The 25,736-nt window shown below is 46.1% G+C and overlaps 1 protein-coding gene and 1 long non-coding RNA gene across 3 annotated transcripts in view; one reads left to right on the top strand and one right to left on the bottom strand.

Moving 5' to 3' along the window:
- Nucleotides 1-533: 533 nt before the first annotated feature.
- The window catches only part of LOC128105332 (uncharacterized), a 56,653-nt gene continuing 31,450 nt past the window's right edge, over nt 534-25,736 (top strand). The window contains exon 1 of one of the 2 annotated variants that reach the window (XR_008216309.1): nt 534-1,185. This is a non-coding gene — a long non-coding RNA (uncharacterized LOC128105332). The remainder of the gene's footprint in view (nt 1,186-25,736) is intronic. The other variant, XR_008216310.1, reaches the window with a different exon arrangement.
- Nucleotides 8,983-25,736, bottom strand: part of Cttnbp2nl (CTTNBP2 N-terminal like) — a 49,670-nt gene continuing 32,916 nt past the window's right edge. The window contains exons 4-6 of the mRNA XM_052730391.1: nt 19,102-19,332; nt 15,098-15,205; nt 8,983-13,232 (exon numbers count right to left, since the gene is read on the bottom strand). Of these exons, the coding sequence (XP_052586351.1) occupies nt 11,778-13,232; nt 15,098-15,205; nt 19,102-19,332 (1,794 nt within the window). The 3' untranslated portion in view covers nt 8,983-11,777. The remainder of the gene's footprint in view (nt 13,233-15,097; nt 15,206-19,101; nt 19,333-25,736) is intronic.

A 25,736-nucleotide genomic window follows, 5' to 3' on the forward strand; every position in this document is an offset into this window, starting at 1 on the left:
AAGCTACCCTTACTCATGCCACGATAAGCTAGCCCAGGTTGTCACTTACCAGGGTCCCACAGAGAATGAGAACACTGTTGCTCTTAATGTCCCTTTTGGTCCAAATTCCTTTTGCCCTCCCTTGCTGTATACAGTATAGCTATGGATTGGCCATGCAAACCAAGATCCCTCTCCCTTCTGTCTGTAAAGTATTTGCCCTTTCTTAAATCTCTAAGCCAGTGGTTCTCAACCTTTCTAATGCTGCTACCCTTTAGTAGCGCATGTGGTGGTGACCCCCACCATAAAACTACTTTTGTTGCTACTTCATGACTGCAGCATGGCTACTGTTCTGAATCGTAATGTAAAGCTTTTGGAGACAGAGGTTTGGCGAGGGGGTTGAGAACAACCTCTAAGTCCTCTGCTCCTGCTCTCCTTCCTCTTAAGACTCTTGGACAGCCCCCACCCCGACCTATCTGAGACACCTACTACATCTTGCCCTGTGTTACTTTGAGATGTCACTTCTGTGAGACTAACATCCCACTACTAAAATGTAAATTGTAGCTCTTAGCACTCACTTACTAACCACGTGCTAAATAATCGAGAGGCAGACACAAAGTGGTGTGTGTGTGTGTGTTTCTAGATCTAGCTCAGGGCTACACAAGAGCCAGTAACAACACACACCTGGGGTTCATCTGTATTTATTTACTCTAGACAGTATCTTGCTGTGTTGCCCAGGCTGACCTTCAACTTGGGATCACAGACATATTCCAGCACACCAACAAATCCCTACTGGATATGCGAATGAGGATTCACTAATGTCCCATTTCTATTTTGTTCTGTGTCCTGTATGTCTACAGTCTGCTGGGATTGCCCACTCCCAGAAAGCAAGAGTGAGGAATGTGGACTGGGGTGGGTGCTGGGGGAACGTGAGGAGGCCAGGGGCAGGGAGCAGAGTTTTCCCATGGTGAGAAGAAGGCCCACATAGAGAATGAGGGAGGGAGAGATGCCAAGATCTGAGTTAGAGCAGAAGGAAGCTGAGCCCTGAATGGGAGCCTTGTGTGTGGCCCTGCGGTGCTGACTCACCAGGCCGAGGAGAGCGAAAACATGCTAGGGATGAAGAAGGGGCCTGTGTGTGCCCTGCCACCACCTCCAAACCACCGTGCCACCCCAGATCAGGGGCTTCCTGAGGACACCATCTGCTCTGAGGTACAAACAGTCCTGGAAGGCTGTGATAGAGACAGGACAGACAGGGGAGAGGGAGGGAGCACACAGCGGTGTTAGGAGATGGGGGCCAATGGAAAAGGCTGTGTGAGGGAAAGCTTCAGACCGGGGTCAGAGGGAGAACGGGGGGGGGGGGGGGCGGGGGGGGGGGGAGCGGGCAGGAGATGTCCCTTCCTTCCGCACAGGGAGGTGTGGCAAGTCAGAGACTGAGCAGGGAGGGGACAGATGCTTATAGTCTCTGTGGAGGAGCAAGCCTGCCTTCTGAGTAAGTACTTCCCAGGGCTGAGGCCAGAGAGGCCCAGCCTGGGAGCAAAAGCCGTACCATGCTTCTCATTCCTACCCTCCCTTGGCTGTCAAACCTGTTCAGAGACACGAGGACAGGATTCTTGTGGCAATCTGGGTGGTGGGCAGCCTGAGGCTGAGGCAGACCTGGTAAGCAAGATCAAAGCCAAGCACTGTGGAGAAGCAGGCGAGAGGAGAGACGAGGTCCTTAGGGAGTAGCTAGAGCCAGGCTGGGGAACTGATGGTCCCAGGTCAGCCCAGAGCTGAGGCAGAAGTGGGGGTGAGGGTGGGGACTGCAGACTGTGTGGGCTCTGCCATGGACTGGCTGTGTGCACCTGACCTTTCTAGGACTCATTCCCATTTTTAATACAAGAGACCTACAACAGAGGTTCCTAAGTCTCTCTCATGATTCCATTGAGTGGACAAATTGCCCTTGTCTTTCTCCTCATTAAAACCCAGTTTTCTTGTGTCCTGTCCTCAGCTGAAGAGCTTACAAGAAAAAGAGCCATGAACTCAGACTTCAGAACATGACTGACAACTAGCAATGTCCTAACTCCCCACATACATTGCTGATTCTGCTTGTTTTTTGGTGCTGGGGATTTACTATCCCAGGGATTTCTTAAAGCTGAATGTGTTCTATCTTCGAGTTTCAGCCCTCTGACCTCTTTGGAAATGGTGGTGTGGCCAGTGGAAGGAAGGTAGCCTTGAAAATCAAATGGATATGGGTTTGCATCCCAGCTGTAGGGATACGGATGCAGCTCAGTGGCGGAACGAGCACCTAGCATGTTGACCCCTAGCACCACCCAAGCACAACACAGCACTTAGTACGCAATGGTTAGTAGCATTTCTCAACCAGGAGTAATTCCACCCCCACCCCCCACCGCCAAGACCCTGACTTGCAGCTGTGACTTCCCATCTCAGCCTGGCTCTGCTGTAGGACCTCTGGGCAATTAATTTGCTTCTTGGTTACTCTATCTGTTAGGTTGGGTGATCACTTTCATTAGCTACATAGATTAAAGGAAGTAACATAGTTGGCTACTGGACAAACATTCTCAAAACTATGTTCCCTCCCTGACAGGGCTTAATCAGGACCAGAAGGAAGATTGTGGGCTTGGCTAGAGATTAGCTGAGATTAGCTGGTTGGAGGCTAACCGCATCCAGGAAGTGGAAAGGGAAGTGGAGCAGGGTGGCTAGAGGGAGAAACGGAGGTGCTCTGTAATGTACCAGAAAGGCCACAGCCTCGTGTGTCTTCCACGGTTGCAGTTTATTGGCTTTTGAACGTGCACTAAGTATAGACTCCAGCGCCTCATAGATGCTAGGCCAAGCACTTTACCACTGAGCTATGCCCCCAATCCCTCACGTGGCTTTAAAGCTAGAACAACCCTTCCGAGTTCTCCCTATTTGGGACCAGGAGACAATAGTAAATGTGAGGCAGCACAGCTGTGACCCCATCACTTGGGGAGCTGAAGCAGGGAGATGGCTAGTTTGAGTAGAGTATGCATGTGTATACGGTATGAATGTACAGAGATTACACACACACACAGAGTCTTTGGAATGACTTGGGTGTAAGAGAAATGACCTTGGTCATTTTGTTTTGTTTTGTTTTCCTTCCCTAGTAAATGCAGCTCCTGAGGGGCAACAGCCAAGCCAACATTCCCTGTACTTAGGCACCTGGGTAGGATATTACACTTATTCGTCACATCGAGTTAGTACAGCTCCAAGCCCAGCCTGCCAGACTCAGTAGGTGACTCCCCAGGGTGAGGCCTATCTTTAACATTTCAAGGGGCTGCTGAGCTAGCTCAGCAGTTAAGCATGCTCGCCACTCTTGCAGGGGACCTGAGTGCTGCACTCACATCAGGTGGCTCACAATGACCTGTATCTCCAGCTCCAGGGGACCTAACTCCCTCTATGGGCACCCTCACAGCTGTGACATGCACATCAAACAAAAATAAAAATCTTTAAAAATTTTCCCGGGATGGTGGTGGCACACATCTTTAACCCCAGCACTCGGCAGAGACAGGTGGATCTCTGAGTTCCAGGCCAATCTCGTCTACAGAGTGAGTTCCAGGACAGCCGGGGCTACACAGAGAAATCTTGTCTCAAAAAACAAGAAAACAAAAATTCACTTATTTCTCGTGGTGAGACGTTTCACAGGGATGGGGAGGAGCCGCAGACCTTCCCGACCCTTCCAGTCTCATAGATGTGGACAGTGGCACAGAAGGGCAGGCTTCACTTTTCTATCTTCCGAGCCACTTGCAAGGTCCCAAGAGGGCTCATTTGAATCTTTTTACAAAGCCCGTTTTTCATTGCTCTTATTTGCTTAGAGATTTAGAGTAAGGAGGGGGAATGGGCAAAGAGAACACTTCTGGGTGATGTAGTTTTGCAAACCACAGCCCTTTCTCACCCTACCTTTTGCACAATCCCTACACGTCACTGGACAGTGCTGTGGACTTGAGTCTCTTAAACCAGTCCCAACCCTTGCAGAAACGACACACAGGTGCCTGCCATGCTTCCTCAAGTGAGACTGGGCTCCTGGGGCCGTTTACCACCATCTGTCCTCATCCTTGGATCAAGGCGGTGAAACCTAACCCAAACACGAGGAGACGGGCCGAAAGAACCCCAGTCCACTGCTCTGGAGACAGGAGACTTTGCTGGTCTCCTAGTTACCCCACCACACACAGACCTCCTACAGTACTAACAGTAACCATATGCCTTGTATCTTTTCTGTTAAAGGCAGATGATCACCCTGTAGTCCAAACTGGCCTATAACTCAGGATCCTCTTAGAATCAAGTCAATTTTGTGTGTGTGTTTCTTTCAGTTAAATTGAGAGTACCCTGAGGGCGGGGGTAACAGGTTTAAACTTGTGTCTTTAATAGCTACCTTGGTTTCTGGCTCTCTTTGGATCCTTAAGAAACCTGTTGTCTGAGGGGAGTTAATTAAGGCCTTTGTTTTTGTTTCCTTTATCTGGAAGTCTGCAGGCTCTGGCTAGGTCTGATAAGACACTAGACTGGAGCCCAGCAGGGTTTTCTGACCTTGCTCACTCTGAATCACCCAGTTAAGAGTCCCATCCTGGCCGACTCAATCAGCAGGGAGGCACCTGGGAACATGTCCGTTTCTTTTGTGATGAGGGTGATTGTTTGGTTTTGCTGAGACAGAATCTGCCATGTAGTCCACACCAGCTTTGAATTTGTGGCGATGCTCCTGCCCCAGTAAGGGTAACAGGCCACCACAGGCTCATTTAGGAAGCAGGTCCTTCAGGAGCAAAACATTTTGATAAATATTACAAGTGGCTGTTTTGGGCTAGGCTCCTCAACCAGGTCCCAAGAGCCCAGATGAGTATCTAAAGCACTCACATTGCAGCTCACCATCAGGTTAACCTTATCTGACCTCCAGGGAAGCCGAGAGAGCAGCCCCAGCCTCAGCGTGTCTGAGCCTATGGGACTGGCTCTTGGCCACAGGCAGATTTGATTTTGTTTTGTCTTAGTCCCCCTTACGAGAAAAGTAACTTTGAAATGACCAAACTCCTCCTTGTCCCTCTCAAATTTGTAACCCCACAGTCTTTGCTCGGTTCCCTCCAACAACTTACTCTATTTTATGCTCGAGTCTACAACCACAAATGGGGCCAATGAAGATCTTTAAGTTGTAATTTTGAAGTTCTGGGGGGCATGGTGCTAGGCATCAGATCTAAGAGCTCATGCATAATAAACATACTGCCTGCCACTGAGCTACATCCCCAGGCCTTTAAAAATTTTTTTTCTTTCCTTTCTTTTATTCATTCATTTTTGGTTTTTCAAAACAGGGTTTCTCTTTGTAGCAGACTGTCCTGGAACTCACTCTGTAGACCAGGCTGGCCTCGAACTCACCGAGATCCACCTGCCTCTGCCTCCCAAGTGCTAGACTAATGGCCACCACCGCCCAGCTCTTATTTAGTTTATGTGCATTGGTATTTTGTCTGCATATATGTCTGTGTGAGGGTGTTGGGTTCCCCTGGAACTGGACTTATGGACAGCTGTGAGTTGCCATGTGGGTGCTAGGAATTGAACTCACATCCTCTGGAAGAGCAGCCAGTGCTCGTAACTGCTGAGCCATCTCTCCTGCACCCGCTTCGGCCCCTTTTAAGACAGGCTCTCGTTATGTAGCTGTGGTTGACCTGGAACTCACAATGTAGACCAGCCCAGGCCTTCTGAGTTAACCCCAAACTCCTGGGATTGAGCAAGCACTACAATAAGCAGGTTTACTGAGCTATTACAGATGCTGGCAGGAAAATAAAGAACCAGGGTCTGGGATAAGTTCCCACAGCCAGCAGCAGCAGCGCTCCAGAGCAATAGGAACAATCAGACCCAGGGCTGAGGGGATTTTTACAGAGTATTCTTTCCAGTATTTTTCTTTTTTGGGGGGGGGGGGGGTTCGTGTGTGTGTGTGTGTGTGTGTGTGTGTGTGTGTGTGTGTGTGTGTGTGTGTATGCATGGGTGTCCTTAGAGGCCACTGGATCCCTTGGAACTGGAGTTACAGGAAGATCTGGGCCTCTATAGGAGCAGTAAGCACTCATAATCATTTCTTTTCCAGACAAGTTCTCAGAAAGCCCAGGCTAGCCTCAAACTCCGTAAGTAGCTGAGGTGACCTGGAAGTCTGGATCCTTTTCACCTCCCAAGGGCTGGGCCTGCAGGTGTGTGCCATCACGCACAGAGTACTTTTATAAACAGTGTTTCCCCTGAACCAGCACTGGCTGTTAAGAGGGTACAGATTATGTGAGGCAGGAACACTGTGGGAAGGCAGTCCATAGACGACGACACTGTTGGTTCTGACTTAATAGGTCCAAAAGTCTATGTAGAACAGGGTGTCATAGTCCTGGTGGTGACCCACGAGACTTTAACATATAAAAGAAAGTTTTGAGGCCAGCCTAGTCTACATAGTGAACTCCAGGTCAGCTAAGTCTGTGTAGCGAGACCCTTTTTTCAGCCTGTCGAGGTTTTTGAGATTCTTTTTATGTGTACGAGTGTTTTGCCTGCATGTATGTGTATAAGCATATGCATGCAGCGCCTGCTCAGGACAGGAGAGGGCATTGGATCCTTTGGAAATGGAGTTAAAGGCTTGTTAGTCACACTGTGGTTGCTTGGAATTGAACCCGAGTCCTTTGCTCTTAGTCATGAGCCATTTCTCCAGCCACGAGCTCTCGGAGTTTTAGAGTAACCTCTCCCCCTTCTCTCGGCCCATCATCCCGCCTACCTGGTCATCACATTCACCATGTCTAAGTTTTTCAGTCACAGGTTTGAGATCCTTGTTGACACTTAGCCAAGAGTCTTTGAACAGACCTCTTGTCCTCAACTACCTCATCAGTTCACTACAGATAATAGGATCACAGGAGGATCAGTAGAGTGGTATGCACGTCAAAGCATTATCACGGGGCTTGGTACCCAAACAGGCACTTCTAACTCTCAGCATCAATGACATTCTGGCAAGACTTCCAGAAGCTAAGACGTCTCCTTACACATTGGGCAAGTAAGTTTCAAGGGAAGGATATGAAGCATTACATAACCAAAATTCGGTCCTCAGAGTACCCCAACAATCATTTTTAGCAGGCTTCCCAGGTTACGCACAAGCACAGTAAGATTGAGGAGCCTGTCCCAGCCTGCTTCCTCCTTTCAGTAATGATTTGTCCATTGACAGGTGAACAGATAGATGGAAAGGCTCAAATTTTCTCAGTTTCAGTATTAAAATTTAAAAATGACTCCCATGGAATACTGCTCACTGCCTGCCTCCGACTCACTGTTTTAGAAATGTATCTCATCTTACCCCAAAGCTGTGGATGGTACCCAGAGCCTAGCATGTGCAGGTAAGCATGCCACCAGTCACCCACCCCTAACCCAGAACTCCGTTCTGAAGCCAGCATCTCAAGACACCAGAAGTTGTGTTTCAAGGACTACCTATTCATCAGAGGCACTCTAAATTCTCTCTCTCTCTCTCTCTCTCTCTCTCTCTCTCTCTCTCTCTCTCTCACACACACACACACACATGAGGCAGCAGTCATGGGAAACTGGATATAGCTGATGTTTGTTGAATGGATCACTAATGAGCTTACTTAAGATACGTAAACATCCACATTGTTTGAACATCTTTTGTACATCAAAGGATTTCCAAGTACTTTCGTCTGGCTACAAGTTACAATTGCAGACATGGAGTAGCAGCAAAGGCCCGGACTAGTAAACTTTAAGGGAAGCATTAGTCATCTGTGAAATGAGAGGGCAGGACGAGATCAGGCATTACAGCTGGAACACATGAGTCACTGGTGGCTTCTGGTCTGGTTCCAGTGAAACCATCAACCAACCAAATTTTGCATATAGGCATTCCTATTTTTCTGGGAATACATATATAGTTTTTCTAAGATTTTCAAAGGGCCCAGAGCCCTAAAATGATTGAAAAGTTATTAGTAACTAACTGGTCTGGCAAGATATACCCATGGGTATAATAGTGGCAAAAATGCTACAGCAATAACTGCTTTCTGATTGGATTTAAGACCTGTCTCATAGGAGGAAATGCATGCAAGGTACTGTAAATCCAGCCAAGAACCCATGGCGGGGTGTGTGTGTGTGTATGTGTGTAGTATGGTACGACTCATGGGCCCAAGGGGTGAACTTACTATTGTTTTGCTAAGTGGACAGAGTATCAACCTGCTCTCTAAACATGGATCTTCATACACATAGATGAGTGTGGCTTTCAGTCCTTATCCGAGAAACTCACAGCTGGTGAAAGTACAGAGAATAAATCCAAGTGGAGTGCTCATCCACAAACGGGTCATCTGTATCACACTGTCTCCCAAGGCTCAGGGGACACCAGGAAAGATCCTAAGAGCCAGAGGTTAGGGAGGATGGGGACACATCTGTCTTCCAGACATGACGTGCCCAATGCAATCATGAAGTCAGAGTAGCTGTGGCTGTCTGCACAAGAGCAAGCCAATCCAGTATGGGCTCTCATGTTGACACCCCAGCGGAGTAGCTAATGGCGGCTGATGGCTACTAGAGAGGGAGTGACAGTTTTTCTTAGGGGTGTGGCCTCTGGCAGGTAGACCATGCTCCAGTGGATGGCATATATGGATACATGCACACATGGATAGCATAAATTCGAACCAACAGGCCATTGAAAAAAAAAAAAAGATGGAGGTGAGTGGGGTGGACCTCAATGACTAAAAATATTATGTATTAAAAGTTATTAAGGACTAGATTACTGGGAAATTATTCCTCTAGTTATATGCTTCATAAGAGAACTAATGTCTAATTTTTTGTGAGGTTTTTTTTTTTTGTTTGTTTTTTGAGACAAGGTTTCTCTGTGTACAGAACCTACTTTGTAGACCAGGCTGGCTTTGAAATCAGAGATCCACTTGCCTCTGCCTCTGTGCTGGGATTAAAGGCATGAAACGCCCACTCCCCTTCCCAATAAAACAGGCCCCGACTGCACAACACTGTTCGTTTTTATAGACAAAAGACTTTTTTTTCTCCAGGTAGTACGATTTAATTTGTTTTAATGTAGTCTGCTATAAAAATGAAGACTTCTGCATGGTACATTTGGCTTTACAAATGTTAATAACTAGTTAATGCATGTGTTACACCTTGCACATCATTAGAATCTGTTGACCAATAACAGCTTTTCTGACATGGGTTAATACCCAAATTGTGAATCGTGGACTTTTACTTAGCACACACACACACATACACACACACACACAAAATATCTACTGCAAACTTAAATACTAATCTATAATATCTAACTGAATTATTGGATCCATTTCAGGATTGTGCTTATTATCTCAGAAGATAGGCAACTAGCAAAAATACACATTTCTTTTGCATATCCCCACCCCCAAATTACACTGTAAAAGAAATATTGTTCAGTGCACCTCCTAAGAAATAAACTTCCTTATAGCATTTCTCTCTATATATATATCTCTATCTCCAAACAGAGGAGGAGCACAATGCAACTTTTAAGATTACCATTTAAAGCAAGCGAGGTAAGAACGTGCTGGCACTGGAGTCTCTCCTGATTAGAAGGGTCAGTGTCTGACCATCACTGCTCCGTTGTGGCTCCGCAATAGGAATCAATTCAATGCTGGACCGCTTTTGGGGAGTTTCACGTGCCTCCACTGTTTTTGGCAGACACCCTGGGACATCAGCAGCACTTTCATTTGTCATGCATTTACCTTAATCCTTCAGAAGATAAGCTGTAGAGTCAACCGTGTACTCTGTGATGGATCTGCCCACCAATTTCATCCCCTGCCTCTCGTCCACTGACTCAATGGGTTAATAAAAATATAATTAGTAAGTTATTAACAACTAAATTTTTGGGAAGACTTTTTTTTCCCCAGCTTTATGCTTTTCAAGAAAACCAACGTCTAACTCCTTGTGCGTTATCTAACTGGGATGGGTCCACTGAATCCTTTGGCTTTTCAAACACACAATCAAGAGTTCCCTATACCACCTGGTCCCCTTTCCAGTAAAAGGTTCCAGCAGGTCAGGGGCTTCTGGATGGATGCTGGCTTGCAGAATATATGTAAAGACACCAAAGCCTTCCTCTCGCCCACTCTGGATACAAAACTGTACAACCAGTGTCCCAAGCTGGCCTGTCTAAGAGTTCTGCTTGCCAAGAGGGAGGCTGTTCTGTTCTGTGGACTTGGTCAGCTGGAGCTGGCACAGCAGAGAAGCCTGGAGGCTTCTATACACAGTCACTATAGGGAGACAGCAGAAGTTCTAGGGGAGGGGCTGCAGCTTGGGAGCTTACAAGCTACAGTCAGTGACAGCCATGTTGGTCTAATCAGCAGTGTTTAAAAGCATTTTGAATCAGTTCCTGGTGTTTTAAAAATGCAAATATTTTGAATGGGAATTTTCTTGTGGAAATTTGAATTACACGAAAGTCTGGAGAACTGGTAACCTTGGTCTGGAATTTTTGCATGGCAGCAACTGGGGCTTAAAGGGATGGCTCTTGTCACATGGGGCTGTGACACTGTGGTTTGCTACACTTCCCTCTACTCCAAACTAGTGGACAGCACTTGAAGGAGTATGCAGTCTCACTCACATGACCACCAGGGTTAGCTGAGCTGTGCCTTTCTTTCTACGATGCTGACGGTTTGGGCTTCATTTGGGATTGCTCCACTTCCTGGTGAAATGGAGTCGTCTGTTGAATGGCTCCAAGCCACATGTAGCTGCTTTGGTAGGTAATCTTAACATGCGATTCTACTTGTCCTTTATGCTATACTGCAAACTCCAAAGACACAATCACACTAATATTTATGTGCTTAAGTGTGTGAATGTTGAACACATAAAGGGGCATGTATCTGTACAGATATATGTATACTTCCATTTGGGCAAGAGTTAATTTGGTTCCACAGATACAAGTGCTGGCAGCATGGAGAATAAATGTAACAATTTGGTAAAACCTGTATAATTCTCACTTACAATATTACAAAGAGTGAATTTTAAGTTATTGCTTTTTTGATAAAGAGCTCATTATGTCATTTCCTATTCAAGTAAAAGCAACACAGAATCAGAAGTTCCCAACAGTCGATGCTTGAAGGTGGTTTGGAATGGAGATACTCTGTCCAAGAACTGATACAGGAAACTGAGGATGACTTAATTTTTCAAAAGTACAAGAAAATCAGCACCCCAACTACTTAGTGCTCGGGAGGGTTTCTTAAGGGCTTAATGAAGCGCAAAGCTCAGCTTGACAGAGAGTTCACGCCCCTTTAGAAGGATCCACTCCACTTATGCAAACCTCGGTTCAGAACACAAAGCTGGTATTAAACAGAGAGGATGAAAAGCAGTGTTGGTTTTTGACATTCAGATTCAGAGGATCTCATTTTCTGCAATAAACGCTCTGTCTTTGTTTCTGCCACAGAATCACATTCATGTGGCAGTCTTATTTCAGGCACTTTGAAAGCATGTTCATCTGGAATAAAAATCTGCATGAACTGATTCTGCATAATTTGATGTGAGTGCTGAGTAATTCTAGCTCCCAGGTTGACAGCAGCTCACCGCCAATTAGCTTTCTCCATCACAACATGCCGGTGACTGCTGAGTTTGAGATGTCTGAGGTCCCCTTCTAGCTTAGTACAAAGAGGTGAGTCATAAAAATCCAAAGTACTCAGTTTCTACTTAAAAAAATACAAAAAGGTAAATACACTGAATGTATTATACAGATGGCTGTAGCTACTATCAAAATAAATAACATGATCTGACTCCAAGGTTTAACTCTGAGCTCTTGGACGAAATCTGATGGAATGTCAAATGTGGAGACTCACTCCTAAGGACTAGCTGCTGGTAGGCGAAAGTATCTCAACATCCTTGCCATTGGCCACCACGGCACTGGGAGAGCAGTTGCTGGCAAGGTCTTCTGTGGTGGTCAAAGAGGACGTCTGGGAATGAGTTTTGGTCACTGGAGTGGTGGCAGATTGGGATGGGGTGAGGCCAGGTTTTTTGGGTGGGATTGGCGGAGGGTTGCCTCTCTCTGCTCTGGGGATGGTTGGGGACTTGATTCCTGGAGACAGGGGGCTCAGAGGGCTGGACACTTTCCCTGGAGTAGGTGAATGGCTGGTGTCACCTCTTGGGTTGGCAGTGTTGGCCAGATTTCGGTAGTCTGTACCGAAGGGAGAGCTGTTGGGAGAGACAGGCTTGATTGGCCCTTGATTAGTGAATCTGGAGAGCACCTGTGTGACTGTGTTTCGGGCCAGCTGCTTGGCAGCAGAGTTATCTAAAAGGGTAGGAGACAGGTCCCTGGATGGAGGGCTCTGGAGACCACTGGCTTGCTGATCTTGATCTGCTTGGGACTGAAATCTGTGCCGAGCTGCGTGGAACCGCTGGTTGATTCCTACTTGGTAGGAAGACTGGTAGCCAGGGCTGCTGACTGATGACCCCAGGAGACGCTTCGTTAGAACCGGTGAAGAGCAGGGAGACGATGTCAGGGAGGAGGAGGCGGTGCTGCTGGGGGACAGTGAGCTGCCGCTGGAAGGGAGGTGACTTGGCATCGTGACTGGAGTCTCAGTTCCTACCGGACACCCACCATTCTCTGTGGGTTTCTCTCGTGGGGGCCCTTGGTTTTCTGTGCTGCTGCCTGAGGTCAACTCCCTGGTAGTTTGTATTTCTGGGTCACAGTGGCCATTGGCTTTTGCATATGAGTAAGCAGGAGTGGTGGGACCTGGAAGACCAGTGTCTGCCAGCTTGGCCAAGATGCTCCCGTGGCTTCTTTCCGCCTGAACACTCTCCGTTTGGCAGAACACAGACACTAGCACGGGGGGCTCTGTGGCTGTACCTCTGGACGTGGTTCCTGGCTCCCTGCACTGCTCGCTGGTGCCGCTGGGCCGCTGGGCTGCCTCTAGGTCTCTCACAAGCTTCTTCAAGCTCTCCATCTCCTCCTTGAGGGCTCTGGTCCGGTTCTCCTCTCGGTTCAGCTTGGCTCTCAGCTGCTCCCTCTCGATATCAAACTCAGACAACTGCTTCTCCACCTGGGCCTCCGTCTGCAGGCCTCGCTTCCTCTCGGCTGCCAACTCTTCCTCCAGTTTACTCACCCGGCTCTTCTCCTTCTCCAGTTTCAGGCTCAGCTCGCCGGCCTTCTGGCCTTCCTCAGTCGCCTTGCTGGCGGCCTTCTTACACTCAAGCACCAGCATGGATGAGAGCTGCTTGTGGTGGGAACGCTCCTCTTCCAACTGGCTAGACAGCTTCTTTTGTTCCTTTTCAAGCCTTTTCACTTGGGACTTCTCAAATTCCAACTAGGGGAAAAAAAAAATGCCACCACACATGTTGATTAGAGCAGGAACACAAAGGGACGTACTGAAAATTATGATCAAATGCCCTCGCTGCCTGCTCTCTGGTGCACGGTCTTAGTATGTACGTCATGGTGTTTAGGTTAATTAGTATTTTTGAAGTATGAAAACATCCCACACAGAACCCCCCACACTATGATTTAATCTTTTCTTGATGGCTTGGGAGGCATTTGAGTTCTGAACTGCCTGAGGGTGAACAGTGGGAATATGATGCACCATTGTGTTTTAGGTATGTGGAGAGAACATCGAATCAGCCAAAAGAAATATCAGAACACTATGTAAGCTAGATCTGGGGATGGATGCCACTGAAAACCAAACCTAAAGTTCCAGCAGTCATCTCTGATCTACAAGAAAAAAAAAAAAAAAGAACCAAGCAGCTGCACTTAAACCCTCCTTCTGTTGCTGTTTTCATTAGAGAAGGTCTTACTCTGAGACTCGCTTTGGACCTGAAACCCTCCTTCCAACTGCTAGGATTAGAGGCATGCACCACCATCCTCGGATCTACATAAACATAGTTTGTCTAACATGATCACACGGACTCTGAATGAGAGGGAACAGGGTGAATGAACCCTTCTAATCAGGGATTTCCAAAACGAGACACATTAATGGATGGGGAAACCAATTTGGTAAGCCACGACCATATTTAAAAAAAAAAAAAAATTAAAGAGTGTGAGTTCAAGGCTAGGCTGATCTACATAGTGAGACCATGTTGAAATTGAAAACACCACTGTATACTACAGGAATAAAGGGTTGTTTCATGTCCTACAATCTTTGCTTCAGGCATACTGGATTGTGACAGGCCACACTGTTACTGTAGATGGTGCAACAATAACAAAGCTTGAAAATCAGAGACGTCTGAAATATGTGCTATAGATGACAGTCCCACCGAGTGATCGGTTTGTTTTATTTTTAAAATTGTATGCACTTGTGGGTGTATGTGGGGGGCTATGTATGTACTATGTTGGTGTATGTGGGGGGCTATGTATGCACTTGTGGGTATATGTGGGGGGCTATGTATGCACTTGTGGGTATATGTGGGGGGCTATGTATGTACTATGTGGGTATATGTGGGGGGCTATGTATGTACTATGTGGGTGTATGTGGGGGCTATGTATGTACTATGTGGGTGTATGTGGGGGCTATGTATGTACTATGTGGGTGTATGTGGGGGGCTATTCATGTACTATGTGGGTATATGTAGGGGCTATGTATGTACTATGTGGGTGTATGTGGGGGGCTATGTATGTACTATGTGGGTATATGTGGGGGGCTATGTATGTACTATGTGGGTGTATGTGGGGGGCTATTCATGTACTATGTGGGTATATGTAGGGGCTATGTATGTACTATGTGGGTATATGTGGGGGCTATGTATGTACTATGTGGGTGTATGTGGGGGGCTATGTATGTACTATGTGGGTGTATGTGGGGGGCTATGTATGTACTATGTGGGTGTATGTGGGGGGCTATGCATGTACTATGTGGGTGTATGTGAGTGCCGGTGTCATTGCAGACGAGGAGAGGGCAGCAGATCCCCCAGAGCTGGAGTTACAGGGAGTTGTGATCCACCTGATGTGGATGTGGGGAACCAAACCTGGGTCCTCTGCAAAAGCAGTGTGCTCTTAACCACTAAGCCATCTCTCCAACCCCGAGTAATCTATGTTTAAAAAGAGAAGACTATGGAAATAGACATGACAAACACGAACACTCCACCTTCTTTTTGAAGACTTACGATGTAATTCTGCACACTGACAATGAATAAGAAATGTCACTCCAGGCGAATGCCATCAAGACCTTTGTTCCCGAGTTACCTGTTGTGTCAGTCTCTCCCTCTCCTTCTCCAGCATGTAGGTGACATCATCTCCTTCAGCGGTGTCCTGAGCATGCCTCTGTCGTTCTTCTTCAAGGTCAAGGATCACCTGGAAAGGATTTTAAAATATTGACTTTCAAATATCAAGCAATCAGATTTATACCACCCAACACTTGAGGGTTCCAGATTAAATAAACAAACAAATGAAATCCAGCCGGGCCGTCAAGGAGCATGCTGTCTAGCAGGGTGAAAGACACGGAAGTTATGTGCTAGAAAACAAGGTATTTACTTTGCTGAAGTATGTGCACAAGAATGCAAACAGAGACAAGAGAGGAACTAGTGAGCAGTTCAGAAGGCAGAGGTCTGGGACATGCCATGCAGTTCGGTATGACTAGGGACCTGCTGGGGTCAGGGTGTGTGTGTGTGTGTGTGTGTGTGTGTGTGCGCGCGCGTGTGCGCGCGCGGCGCGCGAGTGTGTGTGTGTGTCCGTCCGTGTCCGTCCATACGAGGCTGAGGTGTTCCTCTGAAGGCTGTCACTGGAGGCACCAAGATGGGAATTTGAAATGAAACATCTCAAATGGGATACCCTGTGCCTTCCTGAACTAATCACACATATTTTTGTATAACCAGATAAGATAGGAAAGAAAGACTCCTACTTCATCCTACGTGCAGAAGGCTCAATTATTGGGATCCTAAGTGATGATTTTTCACAAAGCTCTTAATGACTTGCCCATTTATCCTGGTGCTGAAGGATCCAAACCAGTTTCAAGGAATTTTGCCCAAACCACACAATATTCCTCAGCAGCTTCTGCTTCAGAGGTGGCTCAGGCCAGACTGCCAGGTCACAGCACTGTCAGCCACCTCAATGGCCATTTCTCATAACTTTGTCTCATCAAAATTTTTAGGAATGAAGAAAGAAAATTTTCAATGACACGAAACCCTACTTTAAAAATTAAAAATGAAAAACCAAGTATGGTGGCACATGCCTATAATCTCAGTACTCAGAAGGCAGAGACAGGAGGATCTCTATGACTGTGAAGTCAGCCTGGTCTATAGAGTGAGTTCCAAGGCAGCTAGAGCTGTAGAGGGAGATCTGGCCTCAAAAATAATTTAAAATTAAAATGAAAACACAGTAGCTTTTGAGCTTAAAAAAAAATCTAGTTTTTAAATTTAATAGAAAGGCTTTTAGTTAAATCTTTTTGGTAGCCATGTTTTACGTATCTTCTCTTTTGAGAGCCTTTTAAAATTACAGAAAGGAATAAAAAAAAGTCTCAGAGATGAGAGGCTTTAGTAAGGGAGAAAGTTTTTTAAAATATTTATTTTATTTATTTATGTGTGAGAGTGTGTGTGTGTGTGTGTGTGTGTGTGTGTGTGTACACACATGAGTGTGAGGCCAGGAGCACTGGAGTCTATGGAGCTGGAGTCACAGGTGGTGTGAGTAACTGAACTTGGGCCCTCTGGAAGAACCACCAGTGTTCTTCAGGCCCAGACAAGAAGTTTTAATAACGAAACAGTTTGGGGAGAGGCAATCTTCAGTAAGGAGGAGGGAGCCATTTTACCCTGCAGGCTCCCAAAGAGCTGGAACCCGGAAGTAGCAGGTGTTTCAGGGAGGCTAGTTCAGAGTCTGAATCTTCAGAAGATTAGATAAGACTCTTCCTTAAACTAGGTATGGGAAGCACATAAGGAAAGTGCTTGGGAGGTAGAGATGAAAAGGTCATCTTCACCTAAGGGGCGAGTTCTAAAGCTTAGTAGGAACTACATGAACCCACAAATCCATGTTTGAAAATAACAAAGACAGAGCTACCTTTGAGTGCTGGGGGCTGGGCAAGGGGAAGATGTGATCAAGGAACCCTCCTTCCATTACAAGCAGTTTAACAACATCATCTGCTGTTCAGCTCTTAATCTTCCGAGAGGTGAAGGGGTTAGTTAATAGCCATGCCACAGCGAAGGGTAGACACTGGGAATCTTCAGCAAATTCAGACTATAAGTAATAACCGATTTCTGGCAAAATTAGTACTCTACATGGGTAACACACCCAAGAGCAGATAGGTACTTTGTTGGGCATGGTGATGCACACCTTCCCATATAGCAAAGGTCATCCTTGGTGATACAGTGAGAGCTGGAGGCCAGCCTAGGCTACATGAGAACCTGTCTCAAGAAACCAGGCAAACAAAACCGGTAAATTACTTGGTTTCAAAAAGTTAATGCTATTTACAGTATTTTACACTGAAACAGTATACTAAGGAATTTTCAGTAATTTTTACTTTCTCCTCTCTCCAGTCCCTAGACACACAAACTGTTCTACACGTTCCATGACACCTTTGCTATTCAGCACAGCTCAATTACTTCCCATATGAAGTGGGAATAACGCCTGCCCACCACTCAAGGATCTGGTGACAATTTTCTTAGTTCACATGAAAGTCCCAACTTAGGCCATATTTCAACACACTGCCAGGAATGTTCTAGATGACACATTCTAAGTCTCAGGCAACTTTTGGAATTAGACTAATAGTAGAAAAAAATACATCTTCTATAAAAATGCATACACTTCTGATATTTTATGTATTTCAGGGGCCTTTGGGACATCTGTACCTACTCATGACTAAGGATCTGTCTATGGTGATATTGTGTTCCCCAATATATTGTGCACCCTAATAAATTTATCTGGGGTCAGAGAACAGTACAGCCACTAGACAGACATAGAGGCCAGAAAATGGTGGCACTTACACCTTTAATCCTAGCATTCTGGAAGCAGAGATCCATTCGGATCTCTGCGAGTTCAAAGCCACACTGGAAACAGCCAGGAACGGTGACTCACGCCTTTAATCCCAGGAAGTGATGGCAGAAAGCAGAAAGGTATATAAGGCGTGAGGACCAGGAACTAGAGCCTGGTTAAGCTTTTAGGCTTTTGAGCAGCAGTTCAGCTAAGATTCATTCCATCTGAGGACTCAGAGGCTTCCAGTCTGAGGAAACAGGATCAGCTGAGGAACTGGCAAGGTGAGGTGGCTGTAGCTTGTTCTGTTTCTCTGATCTTCCAGTATTCACCCCAATGCCCAGCTCCAGGTTTGATTTTATTAATAAGACCTTTTAAGATTCGTGCTACACCTGTCCTTTGGACTCAAGGAAGAGAAACAATGATGAGCAAGAACCCAGCTTGGGGGCAACTTATCAGATGTGGCTTTAGCCAAGAGCTCTAGTGGAGTAACCATGGGAACAAACTCATTGCTACTAAGTGTGCAGTTGCCGACCTCATTTTTCTGGTTAAAATGTCTCCTACAAAATGTTGTTGATGCCTAGCTTGTAGGTCCAAATCTGAACTGGTAGTTTTTTTTAAAATGCAGATTCTTGCCAACCATCATCTGCAGGCCAAAACTGAACAGCAGAATTCTAAGATGAAGAGTGCAGGGAGCACAGGCTTGCCCTTCCTATTTAGGAGCTATCAGACAGAACCAGGGTGCCTGCCTCCTACCCCTATCCCAGTACAGGAAAAACTTAAAAGCAAGCCATCCTCGGAGCTGTTTGTGGTTCATAAGCATGCAATGAAACACGAAACTAGAATGAATGTAAACAATCTCCATGCTTGCATGGTTATAATCAGGTGGATTTATATTCTCTCTCTTCCCTAAATACCTGGTAATCTCTTTATTTATCACTTAAGTAAGCAAACAAGAGAACACTCTGTTCGACTAAAAGCTTGGTTAAACACTAGCTGGTTGCCAAAGTTCGGAAGATTGAGATCTGGGGGAAAAAGAAATGCACCAAGTGTTCTGGAGTGACATACCAAGAAGGAATGTCTTCTTCAGCAACGTCTGGCCCAATCCCTGAACTGAACCTGTGTGATAGTCTGTACTCCCTCTGTGCTCCCCCAGCCCCTCTGTAACTGAGGACCTTTTGATACTTATTAAGTCCCCTGCCTCCTCAGATTCCCGTGAACACTGGTGGCTGACAGGACAAGAGGCGTTCTTTCCGGATTTCCGAAGCGCACCTGCCTATGGGCGAGCCTACCTTCCGGTGCCTGCTCTCAGCAGCGGCCAGCTGGGACAGCATGCGCTCCTGCATGTTCTTGCATTGCTTCATCACCACTTTAAGGATAGAGAGGGGGTTTGTGCACACTGGTTGCTTCTCACTATCATTTTTTTCCTTTAGTGTTTCAAAATCTCTCTGGAGAGCCATGAGAGGGTCACTGATGTTATATTTTCCATAGCGTTCTTCAATGAAAGTATCTCTGTGTTGGGCCTGAGAATGAGGAAAAAAAAAAAAAAAAGAACAAAACAAAACCATTAAAGCGAGGAATGTGCTACAACCAGTAGTTACAAATTAAATGTGGCAGCATTAGTGTAAATCTCACTACAAATCAGGTGGATCCACGAAAAGATGGGCAACTTCAGAAGGTGGAACAGTGTGATAATACAAACAAGCAAATGATTACAGGGAGCTGATCTGGTATTAGACATTGTCCAAAGCAGGTAGGGCCATATTAACTTGGGTACTTTTATAGCCCTATAAAGTAGGGCTAATCATCTCCATTTGCAGATGGACAAACCATTACAAAGAGGCTAGTCACTCAGCTAGCCAGCTGTCAGAACTGGGACTTAAACCCAGCTGGTCTGGCTCCAAGGTCTCTGTCTTGAAGCAACAGGCTCACTGCCTCTGCATATATCTATGTTACTCTCAGGTTTATCTCATCTTTCTTCTGTTAAGATATTAAGCATCAGTCGGGTGGTGGTGGCACATGCCTGTAATCCCAGTACTTGGGAGGTAGAGGCAGGCAGATCTTTGTGAGTTCGAGGCCAGCCTGGTCTACAGAGCTAGTCCAGGACAGGCTCCAAAGCTACAGAGAAACCCTGTCTCGAAAAACCAAAAACCAAAAACCAGAAAAAAAAAAAAAAGATATTAAGCATGATGACTTTATAAGTTTATATACTTAGAGATAAACAAGGTGCCAGCAGGGCAGGTAGGCAAAGGATGCAAGTATGGATGTAGGAGAATCCAGAACTTCTTATGATCTGTACAGAGAGAACTTGACTCCACTGTTGATGGGACAAGAAGGGGGAGGCACGCACAACCACAGCCCAAGACAGAAATCCCTTCTGCCTGCCGCCAAATTCTACCCTCTTCAATCTCCAATCGGTCTTCACTTTCCTCAGTCTTTTCTGTTCCCCTCGGCAGGCAGATATCAAAGACCAACAAATGCTTGGAATATACTTCAGTTTTCTTCCTGTGTTACCTCCGCTTGGGACAGCTTTAAGAACTACATGGAGCTGGGCAGTGGTGGCTCACACCTTTAATCCCAGCACTCGGGAGGCAGAGGCAGGCGGATCTTTGTGATTTCGAGGCCAGCCTGGTCTACAGAGCGAGATCCAGGACAGGCACCAAAACTACACAGAGAAACCCTGTCTCGGAAAACCAAAAGAAAAAAGAAAAAAAAAAGAATTACATGGTATAAGCAACAAGTATTACATGTAGGTAAACAGAGTGGCATTAGCAGTTTCTATAGAGGCCGGGCATGGTGGCACACACTTTGAACCCCAGCACTCAGGAGGCAAAGGCAGGTGGATCGCTGTGAGTACGAGGCCAGCATGAGCAACATCCTGAGACCCTGTCTCAAAAACAATGGACAAGAGAAGCAACACCAAGCAAGCTGTTGAGAAACCAGAGGCTGGGTGGGGTGGCACAGCCTGAAATCCCGGCATCCCAGGCTGAGATGGGGAGATCCTGAACTGGAGGTCAGTTTGAGACAGCGAGACCCTGTCCAGAACAGACAAGCTGTACTGTCAGCACATGACTGGAGTAGTTCGATGTATTTACACAGTAGAAGCAGAAACTTATTTAAATTGAAAATATTCTTTCTTTTTTAAAATCCCTGTGTGTACTGGTATATGGAAGTCCTTAGCTGGGGAGGAGGCTGGCCTTGAATTCTGGCTGGATTTACAAGCATGAGCCATCACACCAGGCCCCAAATTGAAGTTCTCCCCACCTTCTTTCCTTTTCTTTATTCTTCTTCTTTCCTCTCACCCTGAGGATTTAACCTAGAGGCTCCTATAGCTCCTGTCCTGGTCACACTTCCTCTAAACCAGGGCTGCAGCATTTGTGTGGTAAATGGATGACTACCGTCACTGAGATTGGTTTTGGAGTGCAAAAGAAATAGGAGAAGTGGGAGTTTAAAAAAAAAATTTTGTTTTTGAATGACACCATGGAGAAAATGGGATGGGAGAAACTCCAGCTTCTCCTCTGGCCATGGAACAACTGGTGACCTTGACTTCAGTTCTGCTGAGAAGTTGTCTGTCAGGTCTGAGCATGTAGTTAACTAATCCTAAAAACATGACTTTAAACCCACATAGTGATTATCCTGTATAATTAATAAGCATCAGAGTCCCTGGTAATAGGAGCTTCTCTGGTGAGGCCTCGGCCTGAGAACAGCTGTTAGGCTGTCTGCTTTCTCTCCCAGTATTCAGAGTAATTCCACAGTCACCTGCACAGTAAGTACAATCCACACAGACGGCTTCACCTGTAAACGAGAAGGAGCTGGGGACGGACTTCTAGAATGCTCTAGTCACACAGCAATTCTACCATAGTGCCAAACATAGAAATGGTCAAACTGAAGGCGTTATTTATGATACCAAACACGGAAAAAACATATTTTTCAACCAACTACATGGGCTACATGTTTAACTGTAAATAACAGTAAGAAGCGAAACGAAATGCTAAAACTAAAATAATGAAAATAACTTTTATGGGCTATGTGCTGGTTATCTGTTGCTGCATAGCAAACAGCGCCCCCAAAATCAGCAGCTTAGATACTGCTCACTTTATCTCGCATGGCATCTGATGGTTAGGAATCTAGGATGAGGGGTCAGCTGGCTGGTTCTAGATAAGGATCTTAAGAGGTTCTAATCACCTGACGCCATGGCGTAAGTGCCAGCTTCCCACAGTGTACAGCATGCAGGTGATCAAGACCAACCTTGGAACATTCCAGATGGGACCACACAAGGTATGAGTATCAGGAGGCGTGCTTACTCTCCAGTGAGCTGTGGCCCTTCAGAGGCTAGCCACAGGCAGGGGACAAGATATGCGGCCACTAACATTACATTTCAGGGTAAAGTTTGAAGGCCCAAACTCTCAACATTGAGTTTAATGATATTTCAGCTATATTAAGAATGTTCATGAGTGCCTGGGTGTGATCTTGGGTTTGAGTTTTGGAGAAATTTAGTGATAAAGCTAAAAATCAATCAATGTTCTGTTTCAGCATTTTGGCTTTAAGTGACAATATAAACTTTCGGTGAACAGAAATTCCTACACTGTCAGAAAACACCCTGGCCTTTAATTTCAAAAAAGGAAAACAATTGGCTTGCTAGACAGACTGGATGACAGAGGTGTTATCAACAGACAGAACACACTAGCCATCTATTACTCATTTATTTTCACTTCACAGGCTGGAGGAAACACATCCCTAGAGAAAGCTTAAAATAACATCACAGAACAGCCTTGGAGCCTGCCATACTTAGTCTCCAAAGTCCCAGCTGTGTTATCACTGACTTCAAAGAGAAAGAGCCAGGCGTTCAGACTAAGGCTGGCACACTCAGGGTTTCAAGGCAGCCTGAGCCACAAAGGCAGATTTTGTTCCAAGCACCCCCCAAACCCAAGAAATAAAGGTAGTTTCCTCCTCTACCTTTCTAGTATGTGTGCAACGGCACAGGAGTATGCGTAGTCCAGTCTCGGGCAGGAAGTCAGTCCCTGTATTCTTTGGACAAGAAGTAGTTCCCAAATCTAAGGAGTTGGTCAGGGATAGCTCAGTCGGCAGAGAGCTGGACTAGCAGGCTTCAGATGAAGCCCCAGGTTCCATCTCCAGCACAGCATGAAGCTGGGTGTGGTAGAGCATGTCTGCAGTCCCAGTACTTAGGAAGTGAAGGTGCTGGATCAGAAATTCAAGGTCACGTCCAGCTAAATAGCAAGTCTGGGACCAGCCTGGGCTACGTGAGACCTGGCCTCAAAATAAAGCAAAACAAACTAACAACAAGCCTAGTGACCTCAATTTGATCCTTAGGACCCACATGGAAGGAGAGTCCACTCCTGCAAGTCATCCTCTGGCCCTACAAGAATGCTGTGGTATTGTGCCACCACCACCCCCTCTAAAAAAATATTTCAACTGCTTTTGAAGTAGGATGGACTTCAAACATCCCCTCAAAGCAATCTTCAGACACAGATATTTATAAAAGCAATTATTTACATAAGATAGACGACTATTTATTATTATTTGACTAAAGTGTTCTAAACTCTATTCAGGACTGAGAGTGGATTTAATCTAAATAGCTCTAAGTGTAGCTGCAAAGAACAGTGTCAACACCCAAATTCTAAAGTCTGAAAAGTTTTGATGAAACCAAAGGAAACCTGGAGTATGTCTGTCCTGACGTCAGATCCCTTCCCTCCAGGAATGTGGCTGACGTGAGTTCTATGTACTTTCTGACCTGGACCCATATGCTCACCTTTTTGATGTGGGGAAGAAAATGTGTATGGGAGTTCACCAGAAAAGAAAGAACAGATAAAGGGTAAATACTCCCGAACATAAATTAAGGATTTCAAGGTACACTGAAAAAAATACTTTCATCTTTCCCACAAGTTTTATCTTCTCTCACTGAACAAGTTAGAGATTTCTCGTTTACTCCCACTGCCACATGCCCACAGCCTCTCCCCTGACCACCTCTCATTAGAATAGGACATGTTCATGGAACGCAGGACCTCCTAGACAACCACCAACTACAACTCCAGTTCTTCATCTTTCTGCCACGTGATCGCACATCCCCTAAAATGCAGTGCAAGTCAATGGCTGCTTAATATCACACATTAAAAACACACCGACCATGGACTGGAGGAGAAAATCCAAGAAAACCCAAGAAGCTCGCGTTAGGGCTCAGTGCAGGGCTGGAGAGATGACTCTGGGTACCAGTACTTCTGCGCAAGCATGAAGACCTGGGGGTGGCCTCCCATGGCCCTGTACCCCCGGCACTGAGGGTGCTAGTGGGTGGAGGCAGGGGTCTCTGACGTTTGCTGACTGCCAGCTAACCCTAGGTTCAGGGAGAGGTCCTGTCCCGGGGAATAAAGCGGAGAGTGCCAGAAAGACCCCTGGTGCACCCACTCCCTGGTCCCCACATGTGTGCAGACACCACAAAACATACACATCCTGTTACCCACATCCCTGTTAAATCACAGAACGTTCTTAACCTCAGCAGAAGTTATCCCGTGCCCCTTTCCAGCCAGCAGTCTCCCTCCTCCAGGGACAACCCCTGTTCTGAAGTCTTTTACCACTGTAGTTTCGTCTGTTCTACAGCTTCATCTAAACAGCTGCACATACTACATTCTTTTGTATCTGGCCTTTTCTGTTCTCAGTATAATGAAGTTCACGCTTATCAGTGGCATGTCGGCAATTTGTACTTTTTAATCGTGTGTTGTATGCTGTGTGAATATACTGCATTTATTTATTCTCTTGACTGACATTTGATTCTACTAAGTTGGGTTCTTCTATGAATAAAGCTGCTATAGACCATCGAGTAAGAGCTATTTGTAGATGAAATGCTTTGTTTCTTTTGTAATTATAGCCAGTTACTTGTCTAAGTCTATGAGAATCTCCAGATTGGGTCTATCACATTATTCCCCTCATCAGCACCAAGGAAGCATTCAGGTCTCACCGTTCCCAGCATCTGCTATTCTCAGGCCATGTTCCAGCAGCAGCTACAGAAAGATCTCACTGTCCTGACTGGTATCTATTGAATTTAGCACCCCCGCCCCTTGCTTGTGTTATTTGTATATGAGAAAGCATGCACTCATGCACACTCATGCACACACACACACACACACACACACACACACACACACACACACACACGTGAGTGCTCGTTCATATGCCAAAAAGAGCTTGTGCAGAGGTCAGAGGACAACCTGCAGGAGTCAGTTTTCTCTATCTTTCTACCATGTGGGTCCCAAGGATCGAACTGAGGTCGTCAGGATTGACGACAAGCACCTTTATTCACTGAGCCATTTTGCTGGACCCTCAAAGTCATTTTAACAGCGGCAGCAGGAACAGCAGAGATGCCAACATCCAAATGCTTAGTACCGGAAAGCAGCATGCTGAGTTTCCATATCTCTACCTAATCCTAACATTTCTCTTTTCTCTTCGCTCGAGTCAGGCCTGGCAATGTGGCTCAGGCTGGTCTAGAATGTGAGATTCTCCTGCCCTGGCCTCCCGAGTGCTGGGACTACAGGTGTGCACCACCATGTCCAGCACAATCTTCCTCTAAATTAGCCGTCACTACTACTGTCTCCGTTTCTTTTAGAAGCGGTGAAACAGTAGCATACAACTTTCTCACAGTCACGAAGCTAATGTGTAGTGAGTAAGAAGAGAAAGTGGCACTGACCATGTTGGCTGGTACGCTGACGTTTCCCAGACCCTAGCAGGAAGGGGTTTCAACTGATTAGGCCCTAACTGGTGAGACAGGGGAGCTGAAAGTTTGCACAGCATAGAGCAAAAACTGGGCTCATCTCCGTCCCTCCTCCCTGCCTAAAAACCAGAAGAGAAACCACTGCAGAGCACTGAGAGTAAGCAGTGAGGGTTATTTCAAGGACTTTCCTCCTGAGTTAGAATAGAA

This window comes from Peromyscus californicus, unplaced genomic scaffold (assembly GCF_007827085.1).
Source record: "Peromyscus californicus insignis strain IS unplaced genomic scaffold, ASM782708v3 Scaffold_9__1_contigs__length_137607984, whole genome shotgun sequence".
Lineage (NCBI taxonomy): Eukaryota > Metazoa > Chordata > Mammalia > Rodentia > Cricetidae > Peromyscus > Peromyscus californicus.